The sequence below is a fragment of the Lactuca serriola genome, chromosome 3 (assembly GCF_051521515.1).
Source record: "Lactuca serriola cultivar US96UC23 chromosome 3, Lser_US96UC23_V15, whole genome shotgun sequence".
NCBI classification, from domain to species: domain Eukaryota; kingdom Viridiplantae; phylum Streptophyta; class Magnoliopsida; order Asterales; family Asteraceae; genus Lactuca; species Lactuca serriola.
Genome location: NC_136410.1, coordinates 238,171,313 through 238,187,660, shown reverse-complemented (window position 1 = coordinate 238,187,660; position 16,348 = coordinate 238,171,313). Strand labels below are relative to the sequence as shown.

General features: G+C 37.0%; 1 protein-coding gene and 2 long non-coding RNA genes across 3 annotated transcripts; all 3 read left to right on the top strand.

Annotated features, from left to right (window-relative positions):
• The first annotated feature begins 8,074 nt into the window (after nucleotides 1–8,074).
• LOC145094844 (uncharacterized) lies at nucleotides 8,075–10,683 on the top strand. The gene is made up of 3 exons (XR_013703599.1): nucleotides 8,075–9,843; nucleotides 10,114–10,320; nucleotides 10,519–10,683. It is a non-coding gene; the product is annotated as an uncharacterized LOC145094844 (long non-coding RNA).
• A 209-nt stretch (nucleotides 10,684–10,892) lies between these two features.
• On the top strand, nucleotides 10,893–12,498 carry LOC145094843 (CRM-domain containing factor CFM2, chloroplastic-like). The gene is made up of 5 exons (XM_079032856.1): nucleotides 10,893–11,573; nucleotides 11,650–11,821; nucleotides 11,895–12,025; nucleotides 12,141–12,198; nucleotides 12,364–12,498. The coding sequence occupies exons 2-5, from the start codon at nucleotides 11,770–11,772 to the stop codon at nucleotides 12,393–12,395; spliced, it is 273 nt and encodes a 90-aa protein (XP_078888982.1). The 5' UTR covers nucleotides 10,893–11,573; nucleotides 11,650–11,769; the 3' UTR covers nucleotides 12,396–12,498.
• An 86-nt stretch (nucleotides 12,499–12,584) lies between these two features.
• Nucleotides 12,585–13,458, top strand: LOC145094842 (uncharacterized). Its single transcript, XR_013703598.1, has 3 exons — nucleotides 12,585–12,645; nucleotides 12,761–12,916; nucleotides 13,020–13,458. It is a non-coding gene; the product is annotated as an uncharacterized LOC145094842 (long non-coding RNA).
• Nucleotides 13,459–16,348: the final 2,890 nt, after the last annotated feature.

The window sequence follows — 16,348 nt, the reverse complement described above, 5'->3', positions numbered from 1 at the left end:
ATTATTAATATATTAGAACTTATAATATATTAATAATCTCCAAGTGTTATTTCTCTCATTTAGTCTATCCAATTGCATGGTGCCATGCAACCCAAATGGACCATGCAGGGTCGGGTCAAGTACACACTTGAAATAGTTATGGACTTAGACACCTTATCCAACAGTCTCCCACTTGGATAAGTCTAATAACTATATCTTCTAGTACTTCAGGAACCGACCGGCAATCGTAGCTCTTTCAAGGTCTCTCGGAACTGAGAAGATGATGATACGCCATTTAAGATAAGTGATCATATAATCCTCCGTTCTAGATATCAGCCGGACAAATACATGGAACATTGTCTTGCTTATTGTCCAGCATTTGTTTCCCGATTTCCGATTTGTTTGACATAGAACTTAATTGAACACATCAACTTAGTTCTGACCGGGCCCGGTACATGGGTCAAAACAAAATCATCGAGGGGCCCAGATATCAGCTTCTAATCCAAGAAGGAACAGATAAACTTCGACTCATATGTTTGTTCTACCACTCATTGAATTACACACAAAAGTACGTTTTATAACATCGAGTTACCAATGCGGTTTCGTACAGTCAATGCATAACCAACTTGTAAGTAACAAATCATATCTCTAGGTTTGAAGACTTATATGATATTACCGTCTCACGATCACTCGAGATAGAATTCCATGAAGTGATTCCAGTGAGCGTGGGTTGAGTCCAATACTCAGAACTTATGAGCACTCATGATTGTTGTAGCCTTGTCCAAGACCTCTACAACCAAACATGACAGTCTTGATTCATATCTACTTCCAACATATGACCGACTGTGGAGGTTTGAATAATATGTTATACCAAACAAAAATTATTCTGGAAGTCAAAACATGCAAAAGAAATATAGTAAACGATCGACAAGAGATAGCAACACTTTACTCATAAATAAAACACTTTTATTCATCATCAAATGTCAATTACACTTTACAAATTTCGAGATTATCTAACTACTAAATCTAATATCATCCTTCAGCCCTATGCTCCGAGCATGCTGAAGATGCTTAACCCGAGTCAATCCCTTTGTGAGGGGATCTGCCGGATTCTCATCTGATGATACCCTCTTTGCCACGAGGTGTCCTTCTTCGATCCGATGTCTAATGAAATGGTATTTTCTGTCGATGTGTCTGGATCTCCCATGATCCCTTGGTTCCTTGGCTAAGGCAACAACACTTTCACTAGCACAGAAAATTTCCATTGGCTCTTTAATAGCTGATACAACTCCAAGGTCTCCAATGAAGTTCTTCAGCCATATCGCCTCCTTTGCTGCCTCGCTAGCTGCAATATACTCTGATTCACAAGTAGAATCTGCCACTGTCTCTTGCTTGGAACTCTTCCAAGAAATTGCTCCTCCGTTTAGGGTAAAGACCCAGCCCGACTGAGAGCGGAAATTATCCCTATCAGTCTGGAAGCTAGCATCACTATACCCTACAACTCTCAAGTCATCACTCCCACCGAGGGTAAGAACCCAGTCCTTAGTCCTCCGTAGGTACTTGAGGATATTCTTTACCGCAGTCCAGTGTGCCTTGCCAGGGTTCGCCTGATACCTGCTAACCATGCTCAAGGCAAAAGCTACATCGGGTCGAGTACACGTCATAGCATACATGATCGATCCTACAGCCGAAGCATAAGGTGTTCGACTCATTTCTGCTATCTCAGCCTCAGTGCTAGGGCTTTGTGTCTTACTCAATCTGGTGTTACTCTGGATGGGTAACTCTCCTTTCTTGGAATCCTGCATGCTGAATCTCTTCAGCACCTTATCCAAGTAGGTACTCTGACTAAGTCCAATTAGTCTTTTACTCCGATCTCTCAAGATCCTTATCCCTAAAATATAGGCAGCTTCACCAAGGTCCTTCATAGCGAAACACTTCCCAAGCCAGGACTTTACTTCCTGCAGGGTTGGAATGTCGTTTCCTATGAGTAGTATGTCATCCACATACAATACCAAAAAGCTAACTATACTCCCACTAGCCTTGACATACACACAAGATTCATCTTCACTCCTAGAAAAGCCAAATTCCTTGACCTTTTCATCAAAGCAAAGATTCCATCTGCGAGGTGCTTGCTTCAATCCATAAATGGATTTCTCAAGCTTACACACTCTATTAGGGTACTCGTTGCTGACAAAACCCTCTGGCTGACTCATGTAAACATCTTCAGCCAACTTTCCATTAAGGAAAGCGGTTTTGACATCCATCTGCCATATTTCATAATCATGAAATGCAGCTATGGCTAACAGAACCCGAATAGACTTAATCTTGGCTACTGGAGAAAAGGTCTCATCATAATCCACTCCAGGAATTTGAGAGAAGCCCTTTGCAACCAGTCTAGCCTTATAAGTGTGTACTTTACCATCCATGTCGGTCTTCTTCTTGAAGACCCATTTGCACCCTACTGTCTTACGACCTGGTACATTTTCAACCAAGTTCCAAACTTGATTGTCATACATGGATTGTATCTCGCTATCCATAACCTCTTTCCATTTAGCAGACTCGGGGCCTGCCATGGCTTCCTCGTAGCTGTTAGGGTCATCTTGACTTACTAGTGTCCCATCACTAATAAGTGTCTCACCTTCTGCAGTAATATGGAATCCATAGTAATGCTCAGGTGCACTCCTAACTCTCGTGGAATGTCTCAGAGGTACAGATTTGTCAATTCGCTCAACAGGAGTTTCCTCCTCAAGTTGAGGGCTAGAGTTTGAAGTTCCTTCACCGCTTGATTCTTGAATTTCTTCAAGATCAATTTGCCTCCCACTGTCTCCTTGGCTTATAAACTCTCTTTCTCGAAAGACTCCTCTTCTTGCTACAAAGACCACATTGTCACTAGGTCTGTAGAAGAGGTAACCAAAGGATCGCTGTGGGTAACCGATGAAAATACACCTCTCGCTTCGAGGTTCGAGCTTATCATGAGTCTCGCGTCTCACGAAAGCCTCGCAACCCCAAATCTTGATATGGTCTAGTTTAGGTACTTTACCAGTCCACATCTCGTGAGGAGTTTTGGCAACTTTCTTTGTAGGGACTAGATTAAGAATATGGGCGGCAGTCTCTAAGGCATACCCCCAGAATGAGATTGGTAGCGAAGCTCGACTCATCATGGAACGAACCATATCTAACAAGGTTCGATTACGCCTCTCAGCCACACCATTCAACTGTGGTGTCCTGGGAGGTGTCAATTGTGAGACTATCCCACATTCCCTTAGATAGTCGAGGAACTCTGAACTAAGATACTCACCACCACGATCGGATCGAAGCATCTTAATGTTCCTGCCCAATTGATTCTCGACTTCCTGTTTAAATTCCTTAAACCTTTCGAAAGTCTCTGACTTATGCTTGATTAAGTAGACATATCCATATCTACTGTAATCATCAGTAAAAGTCAAATAATAACAATTAGCATCCCTTGTGGCATGTTTGAATGGTCCACACACATTCGTGTGTACAAGGTCCAACAAACCTTCACCCCTCTCACACGAACCTGTGAAGGGTGACTTTGTCATTTTTCCAAGTAAGCATGATTCACAACTATCATCTGACTTTAGGTCAAACGACTCCAAGACTCCATCCTTTTGGAGTTGGCCTATGCGTTTCTTGCTTATATGTCTAAGACGACAATGCCATAAAGATGCTTTATCCAAGTTATTATTAGTAGAATCAATACACAAAACATTATTTCCTAAGTTATCTACAACAGATACAGCTTCATACACACCATCACAAGGTAATGCTTTAAAATAAAGAACATTATTAAAGAAAGCATCAATAGAACCAACTTCATTATTAAATGAAAAGGTAAACCCTTGTTTGTACAAAGCATGAAAGGAAATAATATTTCTTGCCATTCCTGGCGAGTAACAACATTTATTCAAATCTAAACTAAACCCACTACTTAGCGATAAAGTATAAACTCCAATCTTGGTAACAGGTATAGCTTTCCTATTCCCCATGATCAAGTTTATCCTTCCTTGCTCCACATCCTCACTTCTTCTTAGTCCCTGCAAGTCACAACAAATATGAATACCACACCCGGTATCAAGGACCCAAGAATTAGAATGGGGTGAGTTATTAGAAATGATAGTGTAAATACCTGCATGGTTGGGTTTAACTTTCCCATCCTTCACATCTTGCTGGTATTTTGGGCAGTTCCGCTTCCAATGAGATTTTTCATGGCAATAGAAGCATTCAGCCTCCTTTGGGTCAGAAGAAGGAGTAATGAAACCTTTCTTGGTTCCACTTGAAGAAGAGCCATCAAGGGTCCGAACCTTGGTACCCTTAGAAGAGCTCTTTCTCTTCCTCCCTCGACTTTTCCCGATTGCCAAAACCGGAGTAGAGTTTTGAGTAGGAGTGATAGCAACCGACTTCCCCTTAAGACCTGATTCTGCAGTCTTGAGAAGTCCCTGAAGTTTGCTGAGGGTGACTTCTTCCTTGTTCATGTGATATGTCATGCGGAATTGATCATAGCACGATGGTAAGGAATGCAAAATAATATCTATTGCAAGATCCTCCGGGAAGTTCACATTAAGCTTCAGCAAACGATCCACATACCTTTGCATTTTCTGCATGTGGCTCGTGACAGATTCCCCGTCCTTCATCATGGTTGTTATCATGGAGCAGATGATTTAATACCTCTCTTGTCGTGCACTTTGATGGTATCTTTCCATCAAATCTTGGTGCATTTCATAAGGGTAGAAATCCTCATAAGACTTTTGGAGTTCCGCTGTCATCGTGGCCATCATGATGCAAGCCACTTTCATAGCATCCCTTTCATGTGCCCGAAATTCAACGATCTCCTGAGGAGTTGCAGTGGACTCATCAATCTCCTTAAGCTCCTTGTCAAGGACATATTCTTTGTCCTCGTAGCGGGTAATCATCCTGATGTTTCTGATCCACTCATTGAAGTTGGATCCATCAAAGGTGACTTTCCCACACAAATTCATAAGGGTAAAGGAGCCATTAGGATTAGAGCCAGAAGCATTGTTGAAAGACATCTGAAGAAAAGAGAACAAGATTAGTTTAGATATAAGAGAGTCCTTAATAAAACACCCAAATGTAATATTAAGGCTAGGATCCAATCACAATATAATATAACTTAGAAGAGGTATGCCGTAATCTAAGCTATATCATATTTGAAAGGTAGGTGAATGACGATTCACCAATTTCCGCCACGAAAACCGCAATATTTTAGTATTAGGTTTTTGAATGGTTCTTAGAAATTCCTAGATTCTTTGAGATTCAATGAACTTTTCAAATGCAAGTTTCAATCTCGAGTGTGCCCTCCAAGTTTTGTGACTGGGATACCAAGGATCACAAAACGAGGTGTGAAGTAACCATGCAAATCACTTGGTACCCTTAAAGTTTATCACTCAATCGATGTGCCGGTTAACCACACACGCTCCATCGATACTATAATAAACCCTAAGTCACCCTTTACCTACCTTGTTAAGTCCAAGTTAGTGTGCCGGTTAACCACACACGCTCCATCAACGACTTAATCAAAGTGTAAAGTGTAATTTCATGGAATAGCACCTTATTCACATTTTTCCTAAAGTAACTAAGATTGGGAATTTAATAAAACATTTAGTTACTTTATAATATTCATCATACTTTCAATGAGAATTAATAAGTCCTTGTCTTACCCGTTCGGCTAACGACCCTCCACCGATCAAGCAAGCGGTGGGTGAGAGTGGACACCCATTAAGTCACCATTTTATAGGCAACAACCTTATACCCACCTTATAGACCGGCTTCGTGAATGAGGCGTACTAGCGGTAAGATGACTTTGTTCTTATACATACATATATATATATATATATATATATATATATATATATATATATAATTATTAAATCATAATAATATAAGTATAAGGGTTGAATTTTAACTTTTAAAATTCTAGGGGTTGGAACTAAAGTTTTAACTTAACTTTACTTGTTCCAAAACTTGAGGGCAAGTTTTGTAAACTTTCAAAACTTTTCATTTCTTGTAACTTATGAGTTTAATAGAGTAATAAAATGAGGACTTTTCATTTTTCCTAACTCTTGTGTTCTTTTAATGGTTTTTAATCCAAGAGACTTTTGGTTTTCCATAACTTGAGGACAAGTTATGGACTCCATTAAAACACATTATGATCATGAATTAATCTACCACATAGGTTACAAATAATTCCTATGATCATCTAAACATCATAAGAACAAGAATATGAATATGAACACTTTCAAGAATCAAAATCACATTTAATCTTTGTAATTTTGATAACTAGTTGTTGTAAATGAGTTAGAAAAGACATTACACCTTCTAAAACAAGTTTTCAAGTACCAAAACATTTTAGGGTAATGATTCTAATCCATTTCCAGCAACTCAAGTCGAAATTCTGCACTCTGTCGACCCTACTCGCCGAGTGCATAAACCTACTCGCCGAGTAGGTTGAAGATACACATGAACTCGACGAGTCCTCCCCATGGACTCGCCGAGTCCATCAGTCAGACAACAGAATTTTCGACTTTCTTCAACTTTTAAGCACAAATGACAAACAAACAAGCCTATGCTCTGATACCACTGATGGGTTTTGAGCATTCTAACACTTCCTAAGTGTACATGCAACCCTAATAACCTTGGATCTATGTTTGTCTAATTATCATGCAAAGTTGAATTCCAAGGTTATATTCCTATCTAGCATACATGGGGAACAATTTTAACTTGAATCATAGATAGAATAACTTACCTTGTTGTTGCTTGTGTTCCTTGAAACCTTGTGAGCCTAGCACCCCAAGTGTGATGCCTCAAATGCTTCACACAACACCAAATGCTCTTGGAAAGACTCTTGAGATAACACACACTTCTCAAAATCGGCCAAGCCCTCTAGTTTCTTAGTGTGTACCCCAATTTTGTGGAGAATGGGACTCTTATATAGTGTTGACACATCTAGGGTTACACCATGTAAACCCTAATGTGTCATGACTCTTCATTTCCATGACCCATGGGTTTGTAACTCCCATGGAGCATCCATGGAGCATCCTATGGGTAGAACCCAACTTGATAATCCATGGAGCCTCTTAGCCCACTATACAAGATATGGATGATTTACATAATCAACCCATATATTTAATTAGTTATCCTTTGATCACTTAATTAATTCCAAATTAATTCTTTGATCAACTAATCAAATATTATTATTAATATATTAGAACTTATAATATATTAATAATCTCCAAGTGTTATTTCTCTCATTTAGTCTATCCAATTGCATGGTGCCATGCAACCCAAATGGACCATGCCGGGTCGGGTCAAGTACACACCTGAAATAGTTATGGACTTAGACACCTTATCCAACAATATTTTCAATCGTGTAGGTACATTTCTTGTGAATTCTGTTCCTACGCTTGTGCTTTTTGACTCCAATGCGAGTCGGTTTTTGTGTCGTTATCCTTTAGTAGTAATTTTAGCATTCCGTGGGAGGCCTTCAGTAGGCCTTTGAGGGCCTCGATCCCGGAAGAGCGTCCTGTCTCAGCTTGAAATATCTACCGGGGTTGTTCATTGGATATTTTTGGTGTAGGATATCATATTGACCTCATTCTTATCCCAATGGGGGATGTTAGTGTTATCGTTGGTATGGATTTGTTGAGCAGGTTTGGGGCTCTAATCGATTGCGAGCGCCAGATGGTGACAATCCGAGATCCTAGTGGGGCAGTGCTGACCATCTATGGTAAGGGTTCTAGATCGAGGCACTACAAGAAAATGACCATTTTACGACGCGCAAACCACGACACTCATTGATTTATGTTACGCAAAAGAGAGTGATATTAAAAAAGTGTCGTCTCTTCAAAAAATTTAAGGATTTAGGTCACGCATTGTTGCGTGCCCTTAAATTAGTGTCTCATCTAAAAAAAATAAAAACACGGAGGGCACTTCAACTAAAATGTGCGTCCTTTGTGAATTTCGTTTTATGATTTTTACTCAAAACGCGCGTTCTTCAAAGGGGGAAATGTAATCCTCTTAAAATTCTAAAATATTTTAATACCCCGCTTCCCCCTTCATTCTCTTCTTCCCTTCTCTCTACAAACCCTAATCACCATACGATCTCTGCTATACACCTCGAAAACTCATATAATCGTTCTATAATTTTTTTCTTAAAAACTCGTGTTCCCTCTCTTTCATTTTCACTTCCATCCCTCGCATTTTCCTCCTGGTTCTGCCCTCTTTCCTCGTCCTCAACTCATCCATTCTTCTTCCGATGAATTTATTTGCCACACCAGCAGCTCCCGCCGATACACCATCATCGGTTGCAGATAACCCTACCGCCGACATGGATTCTTGTATGAAGAAATCAATCAACCTTCGTTTTCATCGATCCATACAAGTAGGACAAAGCTCGAAAATGGTAGTAGTTCAAAGAGTCAATCTGGTTTCATAGGGTTTATGGTATCAACTCAAGGTTTGGGTTCATGTCCGCTTTCTAAGGAGCCCCAAAACCTGATCCTTACATGATCAAGATCATCTACCACGCCATTAGGGAGCCAAATCGTAGAACCAAGAAGATGTAGATGATGATTGCACTCGAATTATGCTCTATTTCATTGACCATCAAGCTTTGGTTCCAGAATAGAAGGTAATTATGATTTGATTTTTCTTTTTCTTTTTGCTTCTCAACAGCTTAAGACACACACAAACAAGAGAAAAAAAATTATTTTTTCCTTACTTACATCTTCCTTATTGATCTAGATTTTGTTATCTACTTTTTGGTGGGATTTCTATCAGTTTCAATTTTAATTTAAGATGAACTGATCAAGTACACGTGAGGTGTTTGATGAAATGCTCGAGTGAGTGTAGACAATAATTTCTTTCATCTTTTGGCTGTGTAAAGATGGAGGTGGTCAGATTGGTAAGGATGGAACCAGTAATGTTTCATATACCCTGAATTGTAGACTTTTGTTTGGTGAATCAAAATCATATAGTATGGTTAGATGAGGACTCAAGTGGCGTATCATGGAACCAACTATTGATATCCCTGATGCTCATGGCTCTGTGAAGAATTTGGATTCTGAGTTCTAGTTCTTTGTTTATTGGTTAATCATGTTGATGTCATACTTTATACACAAATTTTACATATTTAACTTTGTTTCCTTCACTTTTCCCTCTTCTAGACTCTCATCAGTATGCTAGTCTAATGTTGATGGATGTGAAATGATAAGGTAAAGAGGGGTTTCTTGATGAAATTATAAAAATGATCACTATATCTTCACTGGTAAACTTATCTATTTTTACCTTTTTAAATAAAATAACCCTACCCTTTGCTGACAGTTTGTAATTTATGTAGGTAGATTCACTTTTTTATGATCATCCGGATTTTCTTGATGAATTACCAAAATTTTTTATCATATTCTGCTGCTGTTGCATCTGCACATCAAGATTCATTAGGGCAGCATGCATATGATCGGAGCTGAGGTGGGGTCCAACTCAAACTGGCACAGGTGGATAAGGTAATAAATTTTCAACATTTTCATATATATTTTTCTTGATTTTAAAAGGGGTTGATTCTGTTATTATTGATAGCAACGAGGGATAGGGTCAATGGTCCACATGTTGAAAGGGACATGATTGTTGATTGTCCTGATATGGATGATAAACCAATTATGAAACTTCACAAGGATTAGAGGCAGAAGGAGAATAGGGAGAGGAGAAATAGTGATCATCCTGATCTTAACAATAGGGATAAGGATATCCAACAAAAAATTGCATGTAAAGTGGAAGATTTTGGAGTACATTCAGATTCAGCTCCATATGGTGATAAAGATGCCCTCAAAAGTGAGTAGTAGATGCTTTTTTTTCATATTGATTTAGTTTTTTTTTCTTTTTCATAGTTTTTCGAGAGTTTGGTATTTGTTAATTATAGGTATGTATAGCCAAGAATTTACTTTCTGTGAGAATGTGAAGAGTAGATTACGCAATCACACAACAAAAAAACAAGAATAAGAGGAACATCATGAGTTTATCTATTAAGCTGTTTTTTTCTGCATTAAGTCATAAAGAAACACTTGCATATAGCTTACCAAATTATCTCTGTCATATCAAAAGGAAACCAAAAATGAAAAGCAGGATTTTAAGCTACATTTGGACAAGCAGAAAATCAAAACTTATTTATACACCCAACACAAGAGAGGGGGAGACAGGCAGCTAGTTACCTCCAAGCCAGCATAAACTGCAACAAAAAGTGCATATCCAGCAGGGCCATATCCTGTGAGAAAGATTATCAAGCATTCTTGAAATGCCTTCATATATACGGTACATAAATAATTACAAGGAAGAAATTATAAATCTTGGTATGTTTTTGTAACGCGTGGTATATATTTTATAACAAATTGTGTTTTTTTGGCATTGCTTTAAAAAATACAATGCTCCAAAAGAAGCCTTTTTTGTTTTGTTCTTTGAATCAAACAGTGTATGCTGTTAAATTTGATGTCTTTAAATTTTATTTTTCAGGTTGCTGATTTATTTGGGAAGCATGCAGATCTTATGGAAGGATCCAGTGCATTTTTGGAACATTGTGAAAACATAGGTGGCTTCAGATTATATAATTTTTGTTTTACTCTTTGATAACTTCTTTTGTATTGTTACTAATTTATCTTGTTTGCAGATGAAAAAATGGAGGGTCTATGAATTAAGACATGTCATTTTCCACTATTGCCCTTATATTTTTTCCAAGCTATTTGACGTTTCATGATAATAGGATTTTATTTCTTGTTTTATTTTTCTTAAATTTCAACAAATCCCCTGGTCATCATTTCCTGTCCGTTTACAAAAGAGCAAAAGAAAAAGATATAAGTCATACTATCTATTAAATTATAATGAAATCAAATTCCCTTTTAATTGCTATTGTTTTTTAATTTCTAATCAACCCTTCAAATTGTTTTTAATATGTATTAATTGCTATTACTTTTTTTTTTAAATTTTTTGTATTCTTTTTTTTTGGAGGCTATCATTTTAATATGTAATCCATTGTTTTTGTATATTTTAATAAGTTAACATCTCTATTTAATATCTCTATTTATTATCATTTAAAAAACATCTCTATTTAATATTTAGACTATATTAATAGAACAAAAAAAAAAATAAACAACACTTTATACGGAAGAGGCAGTAACTCAACAGACCCAAAATCAAAATCGGTTCTAGGTGTCGAGATTACACATCAGCCGCCAGGTCAGCAACCAAAAACCGCCCCTCAACCAGACAGAAACGCATTCCCTCAACATGGGTTTAGATTAATGGGTGGTTTTGGGTTATAATCATGACAAGTGTGTTTTTTCAGCTTATGTTGGTTGCGATAGTTATAATTTTTTTAATGGATTCATGGAGGTACCTATGTTGATAGCTAAGCTTCCTGTTATCTACAAGCATAGAGATTTACATTTCTACCCCAATTGGGTTTACACACTTCCTTCATGGATTTTAAGTATTCCATCATCAATCATAGAATCTGGTGTTTGGGTTGTGGTCACATACTATCTTGTTGGCTTTGATCCCTAATTTTCTAGGTATATTTTCAAGATTCCCTTTTCTTACTTTTGTTATGTTGACATCTTATTAAAATAACATCTTTTCTATGTGTAGATGTTTGAAGGAGTTTGGGGTGTATTTCTCTTTGCATCAAATATCAACTGAGGTTAGATAAACAGGAAACCCTTCAGGCTTATCCCCTTTGGAGTTTAACTAGAATTAACAAATGATGAGATGAAAATTCTTAGAAGACTTGGAAGGCCTTTACCATGTCATTTTGCTTTAGGTTAGTCACTCTCACTCCAAATTGTAGTTCTATATGTTCTTATTTGAAAATATGTCTGTTTGGATTGTATCAGGTAGAAATAGGAAACATCAAGGATTGGCTGCAGCTATTCTAAAGCTTTGGGAGAAATGTGAGATTGCAAAGATTGGTGTTAAGAAAGGAGTACATAATACTAACACTGAGCTAATGGCTAAAGAATTGCAGGTTTATGTTAATTGGAATAGATACCAATACTAAAGCATCTTGAAATATGGCATTTTTCTTTCAAATTAATATTAACAATGGCATATTTATTTTCTCCAACATGAAAATATTTCAGTGGTTAACTGGGGGAACCTTAATTACACGCGATAAGGAGTATATTGTTCTTTATAGAGGTAAAGATTTCCTCCCATCTTCAGTTTCTTCAGCAATCGAACAGAGAAGAAACCATGGAGTTGATGAGTTCAAAGGAACAAAACTCCTAACTCATTATCAAATCCTCCACACTTTTTTAAAAATAAAAATTATACAAATTTGACAGTGTGTGTTGCTTGATACAGTACCTAATTCCTTCAACAAACACTTTTTTTAAGAACAAAGATCGGTTACTCCAGAGACTCAGATCAGATGTGTCGCCATGAACCTCGTGTTCTTCTGCACATACAAATTTGAGTGTAAAATTCCAGAGTCATCGTAGCAGGTATAAGACAATATTATATCTTTCCGACTTTATTTCTTTTTATGACGGTTCTTCTGCTAACCTAATAAGATTTATATTTTTCAGGGACTATAGAAATCCTATGCTTCTTGTTGCATCTTCAACAATAGATGCTACTGGTTAGGTAAATTCATTATTCTTTATAACAGCTTGAAGGATTGTTTTGTAAAATTACTCAACTTTTTGTTGTATTTTATATTTATACTTGTATTATGCTTACTAGTTTGTTAATTTTGCAGTCCAGTTTAGGTTTAGATGGAAAGAAGATTGAATCTGAGGGTAATGTTCTTCTTGCTTCTATTAAAAACATGCAGATATTTTCTCTTTTGGGCATGTTTTAAAGATAGCAATGTTTGACAAAAGTGGTGGAGTTCAAGCTCTAATTCAATACCCTGGTGGGAGTTAATTAATGTTTTTGATAACAAGTGTTGAGAAGCTTATTACATATAATATAATTTTGTAAATTGTTAAAAAAAATTATAAATTACAAATGTTCAGATAGCTATTGTAGCCAAGGAAGCATTGGAAGGACACTGTATATATGATGGAGGGTTTTGCAGCTGAAGAAAGCCTTTAATAAAAATTATATAAATTTACTGGAAGCCTGTATCAAGTCTAACTACCCATGTGTCCCATTGGAGGAAGCTCAGGGTTCTTTACTTCTCTTACACTGCAATAATCCATCTTCACACTTATTTTGTAGTTATGTTTTTTTTTGCAGGCAATATAGATATTGTGAGTAAGTTCATAGATTTAGAGTCATTGAGTGGTGTTATTAAGGAAGAGTGGAGACAAGTAAGGCACACATTTAAAAAAATCAGCACAAATCTTGTTTACAGTGAGGCACATATTAGCTAGGTTATTAAAACTATTAGTTTGTAAATTTCTGTTACAACTTCTAATGATTTGTTTTATTTTTCTATATATGGAACGATTATTTGTATGACATTAAATTTTATGTAATGGATTGTATTTTTTGTATATGATATTTTATTTTCTATTATGAGACATTAAATACAAATTTAATTTGAAAATTAGTAAACCTATAAATAATATTTATTTTAAACATTTAAAATTATGATACACAAAAATGTGTGTCATCTTCATTTATGACATGACCTTTCTTGACAAGGGCTTTCTTGATACGTATTGCGTGTCATTAACACGCACGTCGTAAGGTTACGACACGCGAATGCATGTCGTCTTCCTTTATGACAGGGCCTTCCTTGATACGCATTGCGTGTCGTAAACGTGCGTCGTAATTGAGCGTCGTAATTGAGCGTCGTAAATGCGCGTCGTCTCTCTTTATGACAGGGCCTTTCTTGACACGCATTTGTGCATCGTTTGAGCCTTTTACGACGCGCAATGAGCGTCGTAAAAGGATGTTTTTCTAGTAGTGAGGTCAGCCTTCTGTTCTGCCGCCAGGGCAAGGCGGAGTTTGCAGCATTGGTGTACGGGTTTCCTAGAATATGTGATGGACACACGGGTTAAGGAGAAGGGGCCAACTTCTGTATTTGAGGTTCCGATAGTATGTGATTTCCCTGATGTTTTTCCTGAGGAGTTACCAGGTCTGCCTCCTAGGAGGCAGGTGGAATTCCAGATTGATCTGATTTTGGGTGCGTAGCCGATCGCCAAGGCACCATACCCTCTTGCACCTACCAAGATGCAAGAATTATCCTCTCAGCTGCAGGAGCTATTGGGAAAGGGGTTTATTAGACCAAGCAGTTCTCCATAGGGAGCTTTGATCCTTTTTCTCAGGAAGAAGGATAGATCATACCATATGTGCATTGATTATAGAGAGCTGAACAACTTGACAGTGAAGAACCATTATCCGTTGTCAAGGATCGATGGCCTTTTTAAACAACTGTAGGGAGTGTCTTAGTTTTCCAGTATTGATTTGAGATCCGGGTATCATCAGATGAGGGTTTGAGAGGAAGATATTCAGAAGACAACCGTTTGAACTCGCTATGGACACTATGAGTTTGTGGTGATGCCTTTTGGGCTCATCAACGCACCGGCGACATTCATGGATCTCACGAACTGGGTGTGTAGACCCATGTTGGATCGATCGATGATCGTTTTTATAGATGACATTCTGGTGTATTCGAAGTCCAGGGAACAACGTGAGGAACATCTGCAAGAGATTCTTGGGGTTCTGAGGATGGAGAGGCTTTATGCCAAATTCTCTAAGTGTGATTTCTAGTTGCAAGAGGTCTAGTTCCTGGGACACCTCATACCGAAACAGTATTTTGGTTAACCCAACCAAAATAATGTTGGATTAGGTGTCTAAGCCCATAACTATAATTGGTGTGTACTTGATTTGATCATGAGCATGGTCCTTTTGGGCTACCTTCACTCATGAAACTTGACAAGATGACAAGTGGAGAGAGAGTAGGATTTATTATATGAATAATAAGTTGGTACTCAAAATGATTTTATTAATATATTATAAGATTAATATATTATATGGAAATCATATTATAAATTAGTAATTAATCAGAAATTAATTTGATATTAATTTTGGGATTAAAGGAACTAATTAATAATGGAGGGACTGTTTTGCAAATCATTGATAGTTGCAGAACTGGGCTACTGGACTCCTATGGTATGGAATGGACAAAATCCTATAGGGAGGCCCTATAGATTTCGTCCAAGGCCTCATATGGAGGAGTCCATGGGCTGCTTAAGCCTTAAGCAGGAATCAGGGTTTCCTCCAGAAACCCTAGTAGCCCACATAACTATTTAAAGACCTCTACACATGAGGATTTCGGCCCTATGTATTCCAAGAAGAACCCTGGCCGATTTCTAGCATCTCTCCTCTCATCCTTTGCATTGAGTGTTTGTGACTTCATTAGAGGTGCAACACTTAGGGCATTAGGCTTTTAGAAGTCAAGATTAAGCAAGGATTGTTCTTGTTATTACAATATAACAAGTGAGGTATTCTTCTAACCCTAATATATATGTGGATTTCGAATTGTATATACTAGATCTAGGGTTATTGCTTTGGTGTTCATATTTGTATGTTCAATAGAGAAAAACTTAGATCCAAATTAATTAGGGTTGCATGATCACATAAGATTGTTGTTATGCTCAAAATCCATCAGTGGTATCAGAGCCTAAGATGTTTTTCAATTGAATTGGTGGAAGAGTGAATCGTCCAAAGAACAAGAAAGTCAAAATCTATTGTCTGGAGCATGAACTCGATGAGTTCCATAGAGAACTCGATGAGTTCCATAGAGAACTCGATGAGTTGCTTGAACTCGACGAGTTCACTTTCCAACTCGGCGAGGTGACTCGCCAGTTTCAAGATTTTTCGATTTTTTTTCCAGAATTTGAATAAGATAATTACCATAACTCGTTTTTATTGCCTAAAATCGATTTTTTCTGATTGGTAACATGACATCCTTATCAAATTTGAATATTTGGTTAAAATTAGATAATATAAGATTATTTTGATTCAAATATTTAACCTAGTGTTTTGAATAGTTTTGCACCCTATTGGTTTCGGAGTTTAAAATTTAATTAAAAGTTTAATTTTGAAATATGAAATTCTAAAACCCTTATAGTTTGAAAGGTTTTAAATTACACCCTATGGTTTTAAAATTTAAAATTTAATTAAATAATTTTAATTCTGAAATCTTAAATTTTAAAACCTTAGTATTTTAAAAGTTTTAAAATACACCCTCATGGATTTTATTAATAGAATCAATTAAGTGTTTAATTAAAACAGAGAATTAATAAATCGATAATATGGTTTAAAGTTAATTAAATTAAAAGTTTATTTTTTTTAAAAGATTAAACCAACTAGTATTTTAAAGGTTTAACAT